The sequence below is a fragment of the Channa argus genome, chromosome 14 (assembly GCF_033026475.1).
Source record: "Channa argus isolate prfri chromosome 14, Channa argus male v1.0, whole genome shotgun sequence".
Classification (NCBI taxonomy): Eukaryota; Metazoa; Chordata; class Actinopteri; order Anabantiformes; family Channidae; genus Channa; species Channa argus.
This window is the reverse complement of record NC_090210.1, coordinates 10700279-10721364: the sequence shown is the minus strand read 5'-3', so window position 1 is coordinate 10721364 and position 21086 is coordinate 10700279. Positions and strand designations below refer to the sequence as shown.

The 21086-nt window shown below is 38.6% G+C and overlaps 1 protein-coding gene across 4 annotated transcripts; it reads left to right on the top strand.

The window, feature by feature from the left end:
- Nucleotides 1-17025: 17025 nt before the first annotated feature.
- erich2 (glutamate-rich 2) lies at nucleotides 17026-20099 on the top strand. Of its 4 annotated transcripts, none has more exons than XM_067475677.1 (12): nucleotides 17026-17173; nucleotides 17730-17772; nucleotides 18060-18108; nucleotides 18216-18252; nucleotides 18343-18382; nucleotides 18486-18534; nucleotides 18821-18857; nucleotides 18946-19019; nucleotides 19119-19222; nucleotides 19403-19460; nucleotides 19558-19629; nucleotides 19715-20099. In XM_067475677.1, the coding sequence occupies exons 1-12, from the start codon at nucleotides 17154-17156 to the stop codon at nucleotides 19966-19968; spliced, it is 837 nt and encodes a 278-aa protein (XP_067331778.1). In that variant the 5' UTR covers nucleotides 17026-17153; the 3' UTR covers nucleotides 19969-20099. The 4 variants fall into 4 exon arrangements, with proteins under 4 accessions (XP_067331778.1, XP_067331776.1, XP_067331777.1 ...); XM_067475675.1 differs by having other exon boundaries at nucleotides 19095-19222; XM_067475676.1 differs by having other exon boundaries at nucleotides 19092-19222; nucleotides 19403-19451.
- The last annotated feature ends 987 nt before the right edge of the window (nucleotides 20100-21086 follow it).

The window sequence follows — 21086 nt, the reverse complement described above, 5'->3', positions numbered from 1 at the left end:
CAAAGATCATATAAAGTTATTACATTAAACATGTTAACAACCCCTTGCTCTTTACCCCTCCAGGAGATACTGTGCAGCACTCATTTGGAGTTCTATCTTACCTTATGAACTTAATCATAACCCTTATCTGCTAAATTATCCACTGTGCAGAGATTCTTCCCTAGCAGACCTCTAACTGCTCGTTGGTTTTGGCCAGTGTACAGTGGTTTTTAAATACACACACCTGTCTGATGGTGCAGGGATGACACTAATGAGAAGAGTCAACCAGAATCTAATTTCATACAACCACAACAAAGAACGTGAACATGCTAAAAAGCTCCTTAGAGTTGAGGGCAACAGCAGTTGCAGGGTGATGATTCTCTGTGGATGTGTCAAAACTCATTACATTTTATCAGTGTAGCTCTATGTACATCACCAACAGTATAAAAGTGTGGAATCTAGCATGGGAAGACTTCTAGTATTTAAAATACTTTCACAAAGTACATCAGATAATATTTCGAATCAATCAGATCAATCAGGAAGGCAATTACTACTTTATTTTCTGTCTCTTTAAACCAAAAGCCCCAAATGCATCCAAGCAGGATAATTAAACTACCCTACCAAGTGTCATTCCTTCTGTTAGCTGATCAAATTGGTGGGACTTTAAAATAGCTTTAAATAAATTTGTTCATATTAAACTTTCAACTTTATTTATATAGTGCCAATTCACAACAAAGTCATCTCAGGATGATGATATGTGAAATCTGTTCGTTTACCTGGAGACCAGAAATGTCCTATGTGGAAATATAACAACACAAGAGATATTTGTGGTATCCCTACAAACCTGATATAGTGCACAAATAAGTAAACAAAAATGGGCCTTTTTTTATAGGGGATATACTGGAGATCAGTCAGTGGTCTCTGTTTAAGGTTTAACCATTGGCTATTAGTGAGCCACGTATGGCTGTCAGCATGCTGTTTATTGGGAACATCTAGCTATCTATTAAAACATATCAGTATTACAGTGTGAGTATATTTTCCTTCTCCTCACCCGGAGGATGATACATGCTTGTTTCCACTGCTGAAGTCAACCAGACTTTGACATCTTTATTTTCACTGTACTATCAATTAATTCAGTGGAGGAAGAGAAATTGTGAGCTGTCCTGGGGGAGAGGAAAAGACGGAAGAAAAGGGAAAGAAAAGAGAAAGTGAGAACTGTGGTTGTGAGATGACAGTGTTATTATACAGATGACAGAGGAAAAACAGGAGAGGAGGAAAATCAAAAACGTGAACTGATTGATGAATGTGTATTTATGTCTGTCAGTGTGAGAGGTATACAGACAGAGAGAAAGGTGTGTGTGTGAGGGCACCATTAAAGCCTTGTACTATAAATCTCTGACAGTGCACGTGTGCGTGGAGATGTGATGGCTGCCTCTGCTGCCACACAATCCAGTTAAATGTCTGTTACCCAGTTCCACTGCACAATTTGCTTTCTTCCATTTACATTTAGTATTTTAGTACATTGAAAACATTTAATCGAACAAATTATTAAAAAAGGAGTCATTTCATTTGGGGGGGGAGGGGCGTTTTGTGACTTGTTTTCATATTTTTGAGCTAAATAAAACCCTTCTCTGTTCAAAATCACCTGTTTCCTTTTGCCTGCTGGCTCGGTGGCGCACAGGAGATAACAGATGTCTCTCTCCATTCTGGCTCTGTCAGAATGATGTATACATCCCTTTCTTTCACACTGTGAAAAATCCGAGTGGGGCTCCGTGTGTGATCTCAGCCAGCATGTGGCCAACGTGTTTGGTAATTCCTCACCTCTTATCAACGCTCACATGAGGTATTGTAGGTGGGAGACTTGTGGCCGCCTGGTATAAGAAGCAAACTGCCCCAGAGACACAGTTGCACACATACAAATGACCAGAAATTACACAAAAAGAAAAGAAAGTCAAAGAAAAGAAAAAACAACTGAAGGCTGACAGGAACAGCATTCTTGATCGAGGACTACGTGCTTTGACGGCTGTGATTGATCACATAATGGCAAGCACGTTGCGGCGCACTGCTCTTCATTTAGCTGACACAATTTTCTTTATGGCACCTTGTGTTATGGTTTCATAATCATGCCACTGCCGCTGGAGTGCCTGGGGAATAAATCTTCATAATCTTCCCTTCACCACCACATGATGCACAAGGAGATGCAGCCGCTGCTCCGGCCTCTGTCTCCTTCACGCTGTTTCAAATGGCCGATCTAGCCATCACTCCAACTACCCCATCAGTCAACTGTGTCACAGACAGAGAGAGGGATAGAGGAAGTGGCCCTGCCCAACCACCTTGGTGCAGGTCTCGAGTCTGGATAAAATGGAATGGTTGCGGCAGGAAGGGCATCTGATGTAAAAACACATGCTAATTCAACGTGCTGAACACATTCCACTGTGGCGACCCCTGAAGGGAGTGGCCATTGATCTTTGACTTATTGTTTTGGTTTCACTTTTCTCATCAACATCATCATAATTCTATCTTTCCAGCATCAGCTGACCAACTGATTACAGTAGCACATAGCTGTTGTAGATAGTGGAGACTCCAAATGTAAGATAAAGCTGCTGTTTGCTAATACATTCATCCTTATAACGTTTCACTGGGCAGCATAGTGGTTGACTGGTTGGTTTTTTCCCTGATGGATGGATTTAACTGTATGGTGGAAATACAGTATGTTTATGTTGGGTTTCTGTGTTTAAGTAGCAAGATATGATAATACAGAACAATAAAACAAACCATTCACCCATCCATTTGCAGTGGTTTCATTCCAGGTCTGTCAGTACCATATGTCATACTGTTGGAGAAGCATTTAATGTGACATTACCAGTCTCGTTCTAATTCTGACAGAACCACATGACCACGAGTTTCTTTTAAGCTTTTAATTTGGTTAAGCAAAGAGTCAGCGAGAGGATTGGGGAGGAGAGGGGTGCTTAGAGGAAAAATATGGGATGGAGACAAAGCTTTTGTGCAGTTGAAAAGGGTTCTAAATCTAGATACTCTTCATGATAACATGCTACAAAAAATATCATATTAAAATAATTTATTGATGTGACCAATATTTTTGGGAATTGTGGTCTTTCTGATTTTAGAACAGACCGGTTGTGTTTGACACGTAGGATACATCAGTACTGAAACTTAGTGTGCAACCATCTCTATTACTTTTATGGCAATAATTTAGCATGCTGTGCCACGCCGGCTATTCACGGTCAAATTTGGCTATTTCTAAAGCTCAGTTGCACTTTAGACAGGTTGAATGTGTGTTTACGTATTTGTTCAAAGTATGACTTTTTAAATTGACTTTTGTAAACGTTGCTAGACTTAACTTGGGAGTACAAAGCATTTTGGTCTGAACATCAAACTCTTCTGTGTTTTCAACAATTGTCCTAGAGATTGAACAGCTTTGTTTTCTGATCTCAGAACTTAAGGACATTAGTTTTGTTGTGGTGGCACCCTCACAGGGTAAATCTTTGATAAAATGAGCCCACACTGAGAGCTCAGTGACTACATTACAGGCTTATTCATGGAAATTGTTTAATCTATGGCTGGATGGCCTGCAGAAAGCAGAAAATGAAGCAAAGAAAAGAACGGATAGGCAAAAGTGTGAGAGGCAGATGGATGGAACGGAAGGGAGAGGTGGAAAGAAAACCCCTCTGAAATGGGTGATGAGTTAAGAATAGACAGAGATGGAGTGAGGAAAGAAAATGAAGAAATACTGAGTTGATGAGTAAAGAAATGATGAATGGGCTGAAAGTGAGACAGATGGCCAAGCACCATCAGAGAGCTGTGTGACAGGGAAATGGAAAGCGTAACTGAAAGGATGCTTACAAAGCTAAAGACAATGATGATTACGATGATGACACACACACACACACACACACACACACACACACACACACACACACACACACACACACACACACACACACACTGAAGTGCCCAGAGGCTGGAGCCATCAGATAGATTTCATGTTAAAATCAAAGCATGTGTAGTAATATAAATATTAGCAGTAAAAACCCTTTGGCTCATGTTACGAGGACACAAACAAGGGAGCGATTTAATGGACCAAATACAGTAAACTGATGTCACCTTAGTGTGTATTTGTGTGTGTGTGTGGTCACACAATGCTTATGACAATTAAAATAAAGGAAGCAAAGAAGGTAGAGAGGCGAAGATGATTTCCTGGACAGGTAATGACGGAAATGAACTGATAATGTGAATCTGACTAGAAGGTGTGAGAAGAATCACAAGTAAATTAATAATTGGTTTCAGAAGTGGTTTCTCTGTCAAGTAGTTCAAAATTGTTTATACAGAATAAGAACAAACCCTTCTGTGACATGCAGAAGGAAGAGGTAGTTTCTTTTTATTTTTACACCCAAAACCATGTGCACTGGAAATTAATGTACAGTACAGAGTTATGATTTCCCAGAGCTCTTATATGCATGTAATTCATCATATGCTGTCTCACTATCCCTCTTCACTGTATAAAGGTTGAATAAAAAAACAATGTTTGCTGTAGAAAAGGACAAGGATTTTTTTTATGAAGCCAATTGCAATCTTAATAAATTAAATGGCAAATGATGGTGCATTACTGCTCTGCGTGTGCATTCACTACACGCAGCTTGTATTTCAAACTGACAGTGGCATTTAGAGAAATTTGGGAGACATTTTGATTTGCGATTTGCAGTTATGTCACACACACTTCAATTAACCTTACTCTGCCCTCATAATGGAAAAGTAGACTTTTGTCCAACAAATAAATCAATATTTGTAACACCTCACTTGTCCTACTGTTATGCAGTCTGTTTTTGACGTCAGCTCCTGGCATCTGGCAACCCCGTTCTACTCTCTCTCTCTCTCTCTCTCTCTCTCTCTCTCTCTCTCTGTTATACAAGACACACACATCCATCCACACATATGACCATAATGGAGCAATTATCCTCTCCAGCACCGATCTGCTCGTCTGATTGTAATTTGCATTTATTATTGGCCTTCAGCCTGTGAAAGGCTGTGAGGCGTAAGGATGTATTGTCATACACCACACCACACTGATAAAGCTGGGCAGATGCTTCATAAGCATGCGTGCCTGAGGACACAGTAACATCGGTGTGCCACATTTACGTACAAAACCAAATACATGTACACAAACACACACACACACATACATGATCCTGCTTTATTTTGTTAATGCTGCTCCTTGTTAATGAGATTACTTCGAGGACAATATGTTCAGTGGCATTTCATCACAGAAATTCATGCTTCACATTATGCATTGCAATGTCCTGAAGGAGTGTGATGTGTCTTCCAGTCCCTTTTCTCCGTCTGTTTCTCATTTGCTGTCAAGACAGCCTGAGGGCTCATCATATTGAAATTTGTGAGGCACATACTGTATATACAGCCCACCAGCACCCTAATATGTGTATGCTGGTTTTCTCTCTCTCTCTCTCTCTCTCTCTCTCTCTCTCTCTCTCTCTCTCTCTCTCTCTCTCTCCCTCTCTCTCTCTTTCTCTCTCTCTCTCTCTCTCTAAACCCCCTCCAACACACACACACACACACACACACACATACACACACTTGTGTGGAGAGTCAGTGAAGTGTGAAATGACTCTGTTATCATGTCGTCTGTATGGAATATATTTTCCCATCAACCTTCTATGGCAGGTGTGCCTGATGGGCTGCCAGTGTTCCTCCATCTCACAGTTGTTCTGCAGAGTGAAGGAGGGCAACATTAAAAAAAAGATTTAGATCAGCTTTTCTAATGCACATTCTTCCTTGGTGTTTAGCATTTGACATCAGACATCAAGAGACTCTTTTTTTCTAAATTGATGGAAAATCAATAGTTACAGGACAGGATCAGAAAACTTTTTAAAGAGGCCTGAAGTCCTTATTTCTTGCTCTATTTATAACAAATAGCAAATATCACATAATTATCTGCCAAAGATGTGGGGTGCTTTTTTATGAGCTTTTGTTTTGTCTTATTGTCATGAGTTGTGTGCTTACCCAGTGTCCAGGGTACACCCTGCACAGGGCACCAGTCTTTCACATAACTAACATGCATGTCTTTGGGCTGTGGGAGGAAATCAGAGTACCCAGAGAAAACCAGACCCAGACCCAGTTTTGAGGTTCAGATTTAAACCAAAGACCATCTGCCTATAAGGCAGTTAGAAGGTCCCTGGGTTACTCTGCTCAGTTCTGTCCAAAACACAGATTTGTGGTCGAACACACTACAGAAAGAAAAACTAAATTACCCCCATTACTAAAAACTGAAGGATCGACAGACAAGAGGCATAGCCACTCTAATGTCATTTTCATCAGTAATTTGGTTACATGGCAACAACCATTCACACATAGACAGACTGAGGAAACAGACTATCAGACAAGAGGCGTGCTACAGTAGTTTACATTCTTTCAGAATAAACATTCATTGTTATGTACTGTTTTTTAAATGTAATTTCACGGGTGTCCTTGTATGCCTTCACTGTGTATGGATTTTCACTAGATAAGATTGATTTCCTCACATTTAAACTCACAGAAATACAGCATACACACAAGCACATGTACATAATACCATGGATATGGTTCAGTGGCATTTTGTGCATAATAGGCATCTGGGCGGTGGGAGAAGGGGCGCCTGAGTCTGAGAGACTTCACTCTGCTGCCTGTCAATTGTGCTAATTTGGGTTCTGTGGAAAGGATGAGTGTTCAGCATGTCAGTCTGTTTATATCTTCTTGAACTATTAAGACAACTGTGAAACAAAACAGCCAAGAGCTGAGGAGATACTGACCTATAAACCACAGACACACACTAATGTAAAGAGGTTATAGTCGGCTTTCTCAGGAAAGCTCATGTCTTAAGTTTCATGCAAATAAGAAAGCTTGTTTCCGAAACCAGGGTATAGGATTAGGGAAACCTGGTTTCTCCAGGTATGTTACTGTCAGAGAACGCTGATTTCTGTGCCACGTGTACTTGTAACTAGGTTTCTAATCGACTTTCTCCAACTGAGCATTTGCGTAACAAAAGGCTGCAGACAGGAACGTGCAGCTGATTGAAAGAATCAATGAAAAGAGAGATCATTAATGAGGCAATGGCTCCTCATTTTTAAACCAAAGTTGGCCTAAAGTCTGACAGAAAACACAGTCTCTGTGAGAACACAGCAATCTGCCATGGTGGCACACAAGGAAGTGTTTCATGTGGCGAGGTGGATTGAATACAGTGCCAACACAGTTGTTGATTTTTTTTGTCCTTTCTCATAAGTTTGCTGATTAAGTAATGTGTGTGTGTTCATTTTCAAGCTGAAATACCAGTCAGATCATGCTTCCTGGCATGTGTGAAACTCTCTGTATTTTAGGAAGCTGGCAGAGTTTTGGGTTTATGTGCATCTTTAAATGTAAATGAGCTATGGCCTCCACGTCCCCTTCACAGTCTTTATGAAGTTTCAACTATGACACATGAATCTGGATGTCCAGATCACCTGCACCATGGCTTACAAAGCATTCTTGTTGTTTCCATGGTTACTGAGAACTCTTAGCAAAACACAATAGCAGCCATAAGCATATTTGTTCAATCAGTGGATCTAAGTTTTAACCCCACTTGTTGTATCTGGTAAGTAAACAATGCTGTGTACCTTTGTTTCACAGATTGATGTGGGTAATGCTAACTGTTTTCATATTGTTGTTGTCTTATTTTACATGGTGTGTAGTGCTGTGGGTGACTGGCCTACGGACTACGGATAATGTTACATCACATAATTTCTCTGTACAACTGACACAATCATGTCTGCATCTTCCAGGCAGCTGTGGCTCCATGTTATTCATATTCCCCCTCTTGTTAACATTGGAGTGTAGCATCTGAAAAAGAAAACTTATCTTTTTGTCAACACTAAGCATACAACCATCGTCAAACTTTATAGAAATTGTCAATGCACAAACGAACCAGAAGCTCAGTGCAAACATTCATTCCTCATCACAACTGATTGACTGACCTACAGTCTGAGGAGTAAGGTTGAAGATTCTGGCTACATAAAATGTAGTGTGGGGGCAAACAGACGATTAATAAAAGTCACAGTGCCTTCTAGGATTTATATGTTTTCAATTTGTAACATATTTGTTAATGATAATACTTTCAATAGTAATACCCATCAAAACTCAGCTACGTCTTTGTAACATATTCAATTTATATAAAAGATTTCTACTGTTACGATGTGTTTGAATTTTGATAGATTACCGCTCACCCCCTCTGTTTATACCGGTTTCCCATATTGGTAAAGAGCTGTTGAGACTAAGGAGGTGGAGACACATCTTAGATTGACTTTTTTTGCCTTGGCTTATCCCATAAGTCCAGGGTCGCCACAGCGGATCATTAGCCCGCATGTTGATTTTACACAGTTTTTACGTGGGATTATGGGAGTAGAATAGTAGTTTACAGAGATACGGTTCTTCTCCCAATGTGCCTTACAGTTCGTGCTTATTTGACATAAAACAAGTTTACATAATAAAAGGAGGGACACTTCATTATTGTGTGGTTTGTACCACATTGGTATTTCCACAGAAATAGAAGTATCACAAGTACAGTCCCTAAACTGTTCATATGTGAATCCAAACCTTCAATTTAGACAGGTACAATCAACCTCAGAGCTGTGGGTGTGGACCAGTTTTACCTATTAGCCTGGCCTTATTATTCAGGGAATATTGCCTTTGTGTTTAACACATCTATTTCCCTGCACTATGACTGAGTTCCTGACCTTGTTCAACTGTCCCACGCCGGAAACATGTACGAGCATCTGAGGTAAATTTACTACACACTGAACTCACAATCACCATCTATTTAAAATATATTATCTCATTCCAAAGTTTCAGAAGGACGGAGCAGAGTGCTGGAGAGGCATCAGGGATCAACGCTTTGGATGTAGTCACTTTCATCTTTGTGTGTGTTTTCTCTATTAGGCCTCATGTAGATGGTAGCAAAGAGAATGCCCTGACGTAGTCGATCAAATGTGCAGAACCTTAAACAAATATAAAATGATACTGCAGAGTTTCAGAAGACCAAAGCAAAGCACTGGAGAGGCCAAAATATGACTTCTGGTTTGTCACTGCTGTATATAGCTTGTGTTGTGGCCTGCAAGATTCTGGATTTTACAGCACCTGGTCAACTCATGAGTTCAAAGGAATATACATAAACAGGGCCCATTTTATTGCTCTTATTTCTTAAATGCTTCCTGCTTAGGTAAGTCCCACCTCCTCTGTCTGCCACAGGTGGTCATCATCATTGTCTCGTTAGTAATAATAGGTGCAAATCTCATAAATAATTCTACTGTTAATTCATACATCAAAGAAAAATTTTAAATTCTTTAAATAACTAATTAAAAAACTAATTAAAAAAATTCTATGGGGCATTTGAGGCAAGTACCACATAATTGCAATGTACCTGGTTCAAATCCTGCTGGGTGGACTTTTGTTGCATATCATACCCCTCTCTTTAAAAAACATACTTTGAAAAAAGTAAAGGCTGCTAGAGCCATTTTTAGTATTTGCACAAAATCGGTGGCTGTGCTTTGTAAGTTCCTTGTACCATGCATAATAGGTACAGATATCAATACAACTCAATGACCTTTAAATGTATTGCAATAAGTGATATAGAGAGGCTGCTACTTGCTTCAATCCCAATTCACTACACAAATGAAAAAGGTGGACTGACAAGGGACAAATGGATTTATTTGTTTTTTTGTCCTTTCGGCTTATCCCGTGAGTTCAGACTCGCCACAGCGGATCATTGTCCGTATGTTGATTTGGCACAGTTTTTACACTGGATGCCCTTCCTGGTGCAACCCTCCCCAATTTCTACTGGGCTTGGAACCGGCGTTGCACAGCTGGGGATGGGAATGGGCTGATACACTCTAAAACCTAGTGTACATATGAAAGTGAACCTACTTATGTCAGTGCTTCATTGAAGCTTAAATGACCAAAATCTAATCTATTCAAATCTATTCATCTAAATGCATTTTTGAGTAGCTCTTTAATTTTAAATGTGTGGATTGTGACTTTGGATTAGTAATAAAGAGAAACATGCCAGAAGCACAAGACAAACTAAGGAGGTGACAACCAAGTGACAAAATCAGAAATTAAATATTATCTTTCTATCACAATTTAGCACATTATGTTTGTTTAAAGTTCTGCATATTTGATTGAATATGTCAGGGCATTCTCTTTGCCACCAATCAACATGAGGCTTAGTAGACAAAACCCACATACAAAAAAGGTAAGTGACCTTCATGGACTGCCTGAGCCATATAGATCAGAAGATACTTTAGATATAGATAACTTTACATCTGCCTGCAGACACCTGTTGGACTGAGGTCCGATGACTGTGGAAGTGATGGCCTTCCCACTCTCGGGCCATAACAAACTCCCTGGCAGCTGTGTATATAAACCAGTGTGGATGTGAATTCAGTAAAAGAGCCTCAAGCCAGAGCATTAATCTCCCTTCATGTTAAATACGATAAACCACACAGGCAAACTATTCATATGTGTGACTGGACAAGTCACAATAATTAGACATTTACATTTAGTTTTTTGAGTAGATACATTTGCACATTATTCGACATACACAAAAATATTTACAATTACGGGTTTGTGCACAGACACACAAACAAATTGAAATACAAATCTCAGCAGACACACAAGTCTGAGTATGCATGCACAAATTCCTTTACATATACAAATAATTAAGCTACAATTCTACTCCCATAGACTTTGTCATGGCAGAAGGAATGTGAGACATTTGAAGGCACATTTTACAATGAATTGAGTAGCTTTATGTCTAAAAGTAGACCACTTTTCCAAGTATTTTCGGTTTGGCTGTGTAAATATAGGTTTTAGCTATTTTAACCGCTTGTCCCCGCCTGAAAATGGTGCATGTGCCGTGACATCACATCCAGGTGTTTGGAATCAAAGAAACTGTGATGTCATTATATTGTTTTGAGCTGTGTCTTTGAAATTATGCCCCCCTCCCCCCACCACCTAAAAAATGGGGCGAGTGCCGTGACATCATTCGCAAGTCTTTGGAATCAAAGGAACTGTGTGACGTCATTAAACTGCTTTGAACTTTTTGAAGTTATGTACTTGTGAGCTGTTGTACAAATCACCAATTAGCTAAATTTAGAAGTGTATTTGAACAGTGTCAGTACTTCAGTTGTATAAACCAGAACTATGGAGCAAGTAAGTCACAGTGCAGAAATTTCCACAAATGTTCTCCCGTGGAAATTTAACAAACTCAAGGAGAAATATGACAGAGACATGAAATTCTGGGAAAAGCAACTTATTTGTAAAACCAGTGAAATCAAGTCTCTAGAGGATAAAATTGTGGCCCTTCAGGAGGATGCAGAGGCCTCCAAGAAAAGGGAAACAGATTTACAAGCAAGCTTGCAACTATGCCAGAAGGAAATAGAAAAACTTACTCTGCTTTTGAAGGACCTAACTGACAAGAAAGAAAAGAAGCAACGACAAATTATCACACAATACAAACAGAAGATAAGTCACATGGATACAAATTTTAAACAATTATTGGCAGAAGAGTTACAAAAGAAAGATGATGAGATAGCCCGCATGCAAGCAGACTTTTTTGATAGGCTGGCACAGCAGGAACAGAAAGCAGCTAATGAATTGCTTAAGCAGGCCCAAAAACATGCATGTGAGCTGGACGAAATGAAGAACCAGCTCAGTCAGATAGAGGTGAGCCACAAGTGGGTTGTAGAGAAGCTGCAGAATGAGTTAATATCAAAAGAAAAGAACTTTGAAGAAGAGAGAGAACAACAGAAGGTTTTAAGAGAGAAGGAGAAAATGAAAGAAATTATGCTAAAAAATGAGATAAAAAAACAAAAAGACATCATAAAGAGTCAAGCAAGTCTGGTTACAACTGTATCCCAATTAGAAGGCACTCTTGCAGAAAAAAACACAGTATTAGACAGCAGAAATAAAGAGATTGTTTTTTTAAAGAAAGAAAAGAAAGATATTCAAGATAGGTGGTTTAGAGAAACAGACACTAACGCTATGGCATCTGTGAAAATAAATGAGCTGACAGACACAAACCAGTGTCTGCAGGATGAAAAAGCTGAGCTACAGTCCGAACTGACTAAAAAAACAGATGAGTTAAATAGAAGCCAGAGGACAACCATGGAGCTGTATGATACTATCAGAGTTCTCAAGGGCAAAGTGAAGGCTGCAAAGCCAGATCTCAAGGAGCTGAAGGCTAAGGTCAGAGCACTGGAGACCTACCACCTGCGCTTCAAGGAGGACCTGCACGCGTGCGTGTCTGTCTTTTTTGAGCCTCGGGTTTTCACAAGCAGATTCATGACTCTCAAAAGACGCTACTTAGACAGTGAAGATACTTTGCTCATGGATGGAAACGATAGGATTGCCTTTCAGATGCAGGTCAACTTTCTGCAAAGAAAGTTAAGTTTCTGTGAGAAGACCCAGCGCAAGGAAAGTACTCAGCTGAAACAGACACAAAAGCGGCTTGTGAACACACTTGATTTATTGGACCGTAACGAAGGTCATTATCTCCAATTGTTAAATGAAAGGACTCAGAAGGTGCATCAGCTGAAGAAAGACCTAGCAAAGACTCAAAAGCAGCTTGATAAGACAAATCAGCCTGCACATCACACTGGCAAAGTTGGCAAGGTTGTAGAGGAACCAATGAATCTTTATCAGATCAAGACGTCCTGTGCAGATGACATATCATCTTCACAAGTCCCACAATATATCGATGAGCCATTTGTGGATGATGGTATTTGACATCTAAAGCTCTCTTTAAAAAGCATCCAGCAGTGGAAAGTGACAACAGCACTGAGCCAATAAAAATATGGTCCTTAGATGTCCTGCAGGCGAGGACCATGTTTTCATTGGCTCATAGTGCTTCAGGGCAACAGGGTGGCTCAATGCTGTGGCCTCACACAAGGTGATGTCTTCAAGCAGCTTGTTTCTGTATAGTCTTCCTGCTCCCCATGTCTGTGTGAGTGCTTCAGTTTCCTCCCACAATACAAACAAAAAATAATTGACTTTATAGGAAATAAAAATTAAACAATATATAACAATATCAAAATAAACTTTAATTAATTTGGATTTGGAAAGTTGTGGACTTAAAATGTTTAATCCCATTTGTAGTAAAGTATTTGTTTTTTGTATATACAGTTGGACGGAAATGTATGCATCCCTCTTCATCACTTCATAATAATTACCTTTAACTCATTTCTAATGAAGGAACATTGGCACAAGGTAAATGTGCATTATATATTTTTTCTTTTTTCTTTTTTCCATTTCAAAATAAAAAGAATGCACACTTTTGCAGCCAGCTGTACATTTAAATCTTGTACCCGTACAATGGGATTTTTCTATGGACTTTATTGCAGACGCTATGTGTCAAACAAGAGTCGCGTTTTTTTATTCAGCTGTGGTTTTTTGTTTACATAATGTTCACAATTCATGTTATCTGTTATGTCTATCATAGATGTCAGAGTCTTGTGAGCTGATGCTGCAGCTTCTTGGGAGAACACTTTGTTATTCCCAGCAAGTTTCCTGATGACCAAGGCAGCAGTGTAGGTTCAGACTGCCCCGTGGCTAAACCGTGACACCAAGCTGGCGATGCTTGTCTGGCTTCTTATGCTGTGCACACAGGTCCTCTGCTGTCAGGTCCACAAAGACCTCCTCTACGATTGGGTCCATTATTTACATGCTCTGTAAAATATTTGACACAGACACACTGATAATTGTTTTGCATTTTAGATTTTTTTTTGTGCTTTACTAATCTATGATTTGATTTTATTACAGAGACTGGAACATGAAATTGGGATTAAAAGAACTGCACGAGGTTGGTTTTAATCTTGTCTATCAGATCGATTCCAATTTGGTCATGTTGATGAGGAATCTTCCACGCACACAAAGGTTAGTTATGTTAGTTATTATTTCCATTGCTATGCTGATATCAGGCTATATCTATGTATGAAACCAGATGAAAAAAAATGAATTAATCAAGCTTCAAGCATGCCTACAACACATAAAGGCCTGGATGTTCCAAAATGTCCTACTTCTAAACTCAGATAAAATTGAAGACATAGTATTTTAACTATGGCATCCAGTACTAATGCAAGGAACCTTGGAGTTATGAGTTATTTTGGACCAGGATTTGTCCTTTACCTCACATATAAAACAAGAACAGCCTTCTTCCACATACGGATCATTGTCAAAATTAGGAGCATCCTTTCTCAAAGTCATGGCGAAAAGCTAGTCCACGCATCTGTTTCTTCTAGGTGGGACAACTGTAATTCCCTACTTTCAGGATGCCTCAGTTGCTCCCTAAAAAGCCTGCAATTAATCCGAAATGCTGCAGCAAGAGTGTCTGGAATTAGCAACAGAGATCTTATTTCACCTTCATTAGCTTCTCTCCATTGGCTTCCGATGAAATCTAGAATAGAATTTAATTTGCTTCTTACATATAAAGCACTAATCGGTCAAGCTCTATCATATATAAAAGACCTCACAGCACCATATCATCCCAGTAGACCACTTCGATCTCAGAATGCAGGCCTACTTGTGGTTCCCAGAATTTCCCTAGGTAGAATGGAAGGCAGAGCCTTTAGCTATCAAGCTCCTCTCCTGTGGAACCAGCTCCCAGTTTAGATTCGGGAAGCCGACACCCTCTCTACTTTTAAGTCTAGGCTTAAAAACTTCCTCTTTGATAGAACTTATTTTTAGTCATAGCCATGCTGCTTAGACTAGCTTAGACTGCTGGGGGACCGACCCCCCCAATGCACTGAGCTACTTTCCTCTTGCCCCTCTGTCCTCTCCTCTCACCCTCTCCTCTCACCACTATATGACATTAACTTTGTGTGTTCTTTCTCTTGTAGTTGTCTGTCTCTTTCTCTGTCTCCCTCTCTCTGTCCCTTTGTGCAGGTGTCCCCGGCCACTGGTCCTACCAACCTGCCCAATGTTTTGTCGTTGCTTTTTGTTTCTCTTTTCTTTTCTTTTCTTTTCCCCCACTTTCCACTCACACCAATTGGTCAAGTCAGATGGCTGCCCACCGTGATCTAGGTTCTGCTGGAGGTTTCTTCCGTTAAAGGGAGTTTTTACTCTCCACTGTTGCCTAGGGCTCAATAGGATTTGTTGGGTTTTCCCTATACATCTTTATTGTCTTGACTTTATTCTGTAAAGTGCCTTGAGATGACTTTGTTGTAAATTGGCTCTACATAAATAAAGTTGAATTGAATTGATTTAGTTATTTATTAATTGTGTAATGTTGACTTTTTACTAATCAAATCTATGCATTTTCTCAAGTATATTTATATTTATTACATTCAGCACACATTTCATAACATGAGAGAGGAATAGTAAACACCACATGTGCATTACAAAGGTATTCTTAATTCAAAAATTAAAAAATGTAACACTTACAGAATGACAGCTCAGTCCTTTCTGGTTTGGCTCAGCATTCCCTTCATGGCCTTGAAAACAAATGTCTCTAGGTGTTTGTGATGGGTTGGCATTGCTTGAAGGACAGTGAAAATAAAAAAAAAATTCAAAAGTGTAAATAAAAGCAAAGACCATGGACCATATTCATAAATCAGAAGTAATGAAGAATTTACCTGCACAGTATTCCAAGAAATAGAAAGCAAAACACAATATGACACTGTGAAAAAGTCTGGTGGTGTTAGGAGACAACAGGGTGAAAGGAGACAAAGCTGCTAATAGTTTTCCTGTTAACATTTTAGATCTGCAGTACAATGTCACTAATAATAACAATAAATGCAGTAATGTGACTTTACAAACATTGTCCTGTGTAGGCCAAAGACACAGCTGAGCTGCAAGCTTACTGTGTCACACTGCATTATAATGTTAGAGAAACATGCTATTTTACCACCATCCAATGTAATGCTCTAATTAAACTGGTCTTAAATGTTTCACACAGTGTCTCTGGGAAATTCTGTCTATTCCTCCTGATCACAAATTTGGACATTGCTTCTGCTTCGGAGAACAAGCAGAAGGAATTGGGACTATGCAAATTACTTATATAATTGTGTCTTTAAAAGAAGGGTTTCTCACTGGACTGTTCCGGGGGTGGTTTCAGAAAACAGGAAAAAATGAAAAAGGGAGGAAATGCACTTTTATGTCTTGGTGTATATCTACAGACACCACAGACTCATACAAATTTTAAAAAATAAAAGATCATAAAGTGTATTTTGCATCATATGTGATATTTCAATAGTCACTCCACTAAAAATAGGAATGAGAATTCTATTGTAGATATCCTGAATGTTCATTCCAGATGTGACATAATTTTTCCCAGGAAGAATGATGCTGTGGATATCTAACTTTTTATTATCGTTTTGACCAGGAGGATCTGAATTACAGAAATCTGCAAAATATATACAGCCTAGCTATCAAATGTTAAAATGGCAACTTACACTTTTTAAGGAGTTTTAAGCATATTAAATATAGTTTTAACTAGTGAAATTAAACTTGTAGATATTTTGAAATTTCCTACTTGTAATGACGTAGTTGTTGATATGCAGGATTGTTCAAAAGAATAGCAGTACAATGTGACTAACCAGAATAATCCAGGTTTTTAGTATATTTTTTATTGCTACGTGGCAAACAAGTTACCAGTAGGTGCAGTAAATTCTCAGAAAACAAACAAGACCCAGCATTCATGATATGCACGCTCTTAAGGTTGTGCAATTGGGCAATTAGTTAAAAGGGGTGTGTTCAAGAAAATAGCAGCCACTCTCTGCTCCAAAAGAAGAAAACCAAAGAGCTGCACCGAAACCAAAGCAAAAAGTTTCAACATCCGTCAATAAGATGATAAAATGAGGTTTACAATAAACAGTTGTTTATGAATGAAATATGCCACTGCCTTCGTCTGTTGTAAACTCTTTTTAAATAAAGAAAAAGGGAAGAAAAAAACAAACCCGAACTTTAACTAACAAATGAATACTTTGTTTGATTATAACGGCTAAATGTCCCGCGGTACTTGAAGGCATCACTGACTCAGCGTGTCCCCGTTGTTATGACAACAGTAGTTTACGTCCCAGTTGCATATTTTAGATGTGAAGAAACCAACAGAATATAAGATCCAGAAGTTGCTGAACGCTATGTTTTCCTTCACGAAAAGGTGAGCAACGTGCAGCATGTTACCGTTAATGTTACAGATCAAGAATTGCACTTAATGAAGGCTGATAAAGCGTTAGCCTAAGCTAATTGGGCTAAAGTAAATGCAGCGTTAGTTAACTGCTAATTTATCTGCGTGGATAGAAAACTATTCGGCGCTGAAAGGATTTCCCAAGCAAAAAAGGCAAAAAGTTTGTTTTTGCTGAAATAGCTGAAACAAAATGTTGCTTCCGTATATAATGGTTAGGCAAACTTCAAATCCAATAAGCCTTAAAAACTTTAAAGACAATTATGTGATATGTACTTCTAAATAATAAAAGAAAAGTTACTTTTATTTGAGTAAAAATGTAAAGCATGATTTAGAATTCAATAATGTGATGTAATGTTACTTGTTCTTCATGGCCATGATGTGCTGTTTGAACAGCCATTTTTTAAAATTAGCTACTTTTTAAGTTACATAAACAAAAATGACAACCAACCTATAAAGAATATTATTTCCATTACAAACATTGAGTTTTTATTTTACTTTAAGCATTAAATGCTTTCTTGTTGTTGTGCAGGTTAGAGTGCTCATTGAAATCACCCATTGGTTCAAAGAAACAGGTAAGGACTGTGGATTTTTTGTGCTATTATATCACACAATTCAGAGTAGCGGTGCGTTGAGTAGTTGCCCATCAACCCCAGGGTTAGCGATTTGTGGCACAACTCCCCATGGCCATATGCCAAAGTTTCCTTGTAAAAGACGCTTAACCATTAAGAACAGTCCCAAGCCAGGCACAACTGTGGTTTGTGGTATCAGTAAGGGCAAATCAGTATGCAAACTAGTGTGGCCAGTGTGAAAGACTGTATTCATTGTCTTAAATGTCTTTTACCTCTCCTTTTTAATGTAGCCAACAGTAGAGGCCACCTCTGCTCATACTGAGACCCATAAACCCAATGGTAAGAAGTTATTTAGCTTCCAAATCAGTGTGAACGCATCTTCCCGCCTCATACTTCTGCAAGTCAATATTCTTTCATGGTAAGCATATACTCTGATTGTGTTCTAGACACTGTGACAAAAAAGACAATCACTGATAAACTGCGGTAAGAAAATATGAAATGTCCCATCATAACAAAAATAAACTATATTCATACCACACCATTGTCATCTAGTACCCTATGTTTTTTCTCCAGCGTAAGTCTTCCTGGTCATTCACTTCCTTGTTCTGTACAAGTGAGTATTCTGATGTACGCTGGAATGGTATGAAATGACAAGAACACATTTTTCTTCACCACTGTACTTTTAATGGATGTCTTTATTTGTCATTTGATGGCAGGAAACATCAAAGACTGGGTCTTTAAGAGAGGATGTGCTGAATACAGAAGGTATGTGCTGGTGGAAAAAATAATCTCAGTCAGCTAATGATGAATAAATTGCAGCAGTTCTTTACAACACTATACTGTATTGAAAAGTATGGATATAAGTAATTTTTACCATTCAATCAAACAGCCTTTAGTTTCGCTTAGACGTATCCTGGAACTGAATTAGTGTATTTCTAAATCTCTGAATGTTTGTTTATAACATAGCATCACTAGATAGTTTCAGCTTGAAATCCATGCATTGGTTGCCCAGCTACATTTAATGTCATGTGTGTCTGTTGTTTTCCTGTAGTATGTTCTCCAAAGGAATCGGGGAGCATAACACCAAGGTCTGCAATCAAAGTTTAGATTATAAAGTAAGTTATAAATTAAATGATTGGACCAATGAAACATCAACAATTTAAAATGTTGTTTAAGGGTTAAACAAGCAGATTCGGCTGCAGTGCCTGGTGAAGAGCTGCAAATAAAAACACAGCTCCCAGCAGTAACAGGTAAGTTGTTGTAAGCTATGTTGCATAAGAAACTAATTTGACTACAACAATGATAATCAAAATGTTTTCCAGCAGGAAAAACACTTGCTTTCCCACTAGTTAAACCACTTCCCAGAAATGAGGCAAACAAGGATGACAAACTGACAAGGGAAGAGAATACTGAAGATGAAGACCTTAAAGCTCCTGTGGAGCTGATAATGGAGGTGAAGCGACAGATCATCTATGATTCCATTCTTTATGCTGTTAAGCGAAGGGCCTAAACTGCACTTGTGATTTGGGTGCCTAAATATTTTCTGTGCTTGGTTTCAATTTTACCTTTAGTAAACTTTAATATATCTGAATTACAAAAAATATATATTCAAGTGAGGGTGTTATGAATTCAGTTCCTTAGAGCCATGATGGACAGAGACTTTCAGATGGCCATCAAACTATGTCAGATGAGTATGTTTATGCTGTATCCATCAGTTCTATGTTTGTCAGTCAATAAACCAGCCACAAGCAAAGTCTGCCAATGGTTCCTCTTCTTTCCTTGTTGTAGTTCTTATCTACGAACCTGATAATGCAGAGGCCTCAGAGTTTCTTCCACTTATCCGGAAAAAGCTGTTGGAGGGTGAGAGTCCCCGCTCTTCACCCAAACACTTAGGCTGCATTTTCCGAAACAAACCATAAATGTATGTATTTACTTTTTCCCGTAGCTGAAGACACAATAGAGAGCACAGACGAAGATGAAGAAGACCACGACGACGACATTGATGATGATGATGATGATGAAGACTCAGAGGATAGTGGCAGTGATGAGGACACTTCTACGAGCTCTAGCGGCTCCTCTTCTTCATCAGAGAATGATGAAGAAGAAGAGGAGCCTTCATCATCATTAGAGAATGATGAAGAAGAAGAAAAGAAAGTAAACAGACACAAGCCGTGTCCTCCTTCCCAAGTTTCTCCCTAAACGTCTCGTAAAAAATTCAGCAGGGGAATGTCACAATGAGTTATAATAATTTAGAATCTTAATATTTTATTTTAGTCCTCAATAGTTTGCACACTCTATTATTACTAATTAAATGTAGTTTTGACAAAGCCTATTTTATTGTTTCTGTTATTGCAAACATAAATGTATATATTTAGAAAAATAACATTAGGCATTGGCTTCTGCTTAAATAAAAAAGCACAAGAAAAAAAATCAAAAATAATTGAATTTTTTAAAAGAATTTTTCACAATTTGTTTTCATGGAACAGGAATAACAAAACACAGTTATCAGAAACTAAACTACTGACATGAGAAAAATAACTCATACAGTATACGTAATGACAATTTTGTAACATTAAGACTACATTTTCTTATTGACTTTGCTGCCAGGTATTACACTGCCAGGTATTACTCACTGAAGCACACTTCAGTGAGTGTCAAAAATACTGCTGATATTGTATGATATGTATGCAAAGCTTAAAGCAGTGGTCCCCAGTGTTTTGACATATGACCCCAAAAAATGAAACAAAGAATAACCACTAATCCCAAGATATTGCCTTTGTGTAGACCTGAGCTGTGAACAGTTAAAACAAAGAGCAGTTTTCCCTTCTCATTTCTTTTAAGGCTATTTCATGAGGTCAGTCGATAAAGCGGTGAAAGTATCAATTATTGTACAAAAAAGGCCGGTACAAGAGCCCACATTGTGAGACTGTATTTATAAATGGATGTAGCATGCTTTTAGTAAAAATATTAACAAGAATAATGTTGAACATATTAGCATTTAACACAGAGCTGAGGGTGATGAGAATATCTGAGTTTTGTGGGTTTTTTGTTCATAAACCATAATAATGAACAAATTGAAACATTGACTTCATTGTGGCACTAGTCATGTTCAAATGTCATGATGTCAACAATCTCAAGCAAAAAATAAATGAAAAGTAAAAATCTCAACCTCAAAACCTGGATTACCAACATCATCAGGATTCAATGACTGAGTCGTGACTGCATTAAAACTTAACCCAGTCCATCAAGTAGGTGCTAAGATACTTCACAGGTTAAATAAGAACTGTTGATGATGCAAGATGAAAAGTCAGGAAACA

Excerpts from the sequence above, each read along its gene's own strand:
- erich2 (XM_067475674.1), top strand. The coding sequence starts at position 17,154 with ATGTTTTCCTTCACGAAAAG. Across the intron at positions 19,223-19,402 it reads CTGTGGAGCTGATAATGGAG|TTCCTTAGAGCCATGATGGA; the intron begins GTGAAGCGACAG and ends TTATGAATTCAG. Across the intron at positions 19,461-19,557 it reads CATCAAACTATGTCAGATGA|TTCTTATCTACGAACCTGAT; the intron begins GTATGTTTATGC and ends TCCTTGTTGTAG.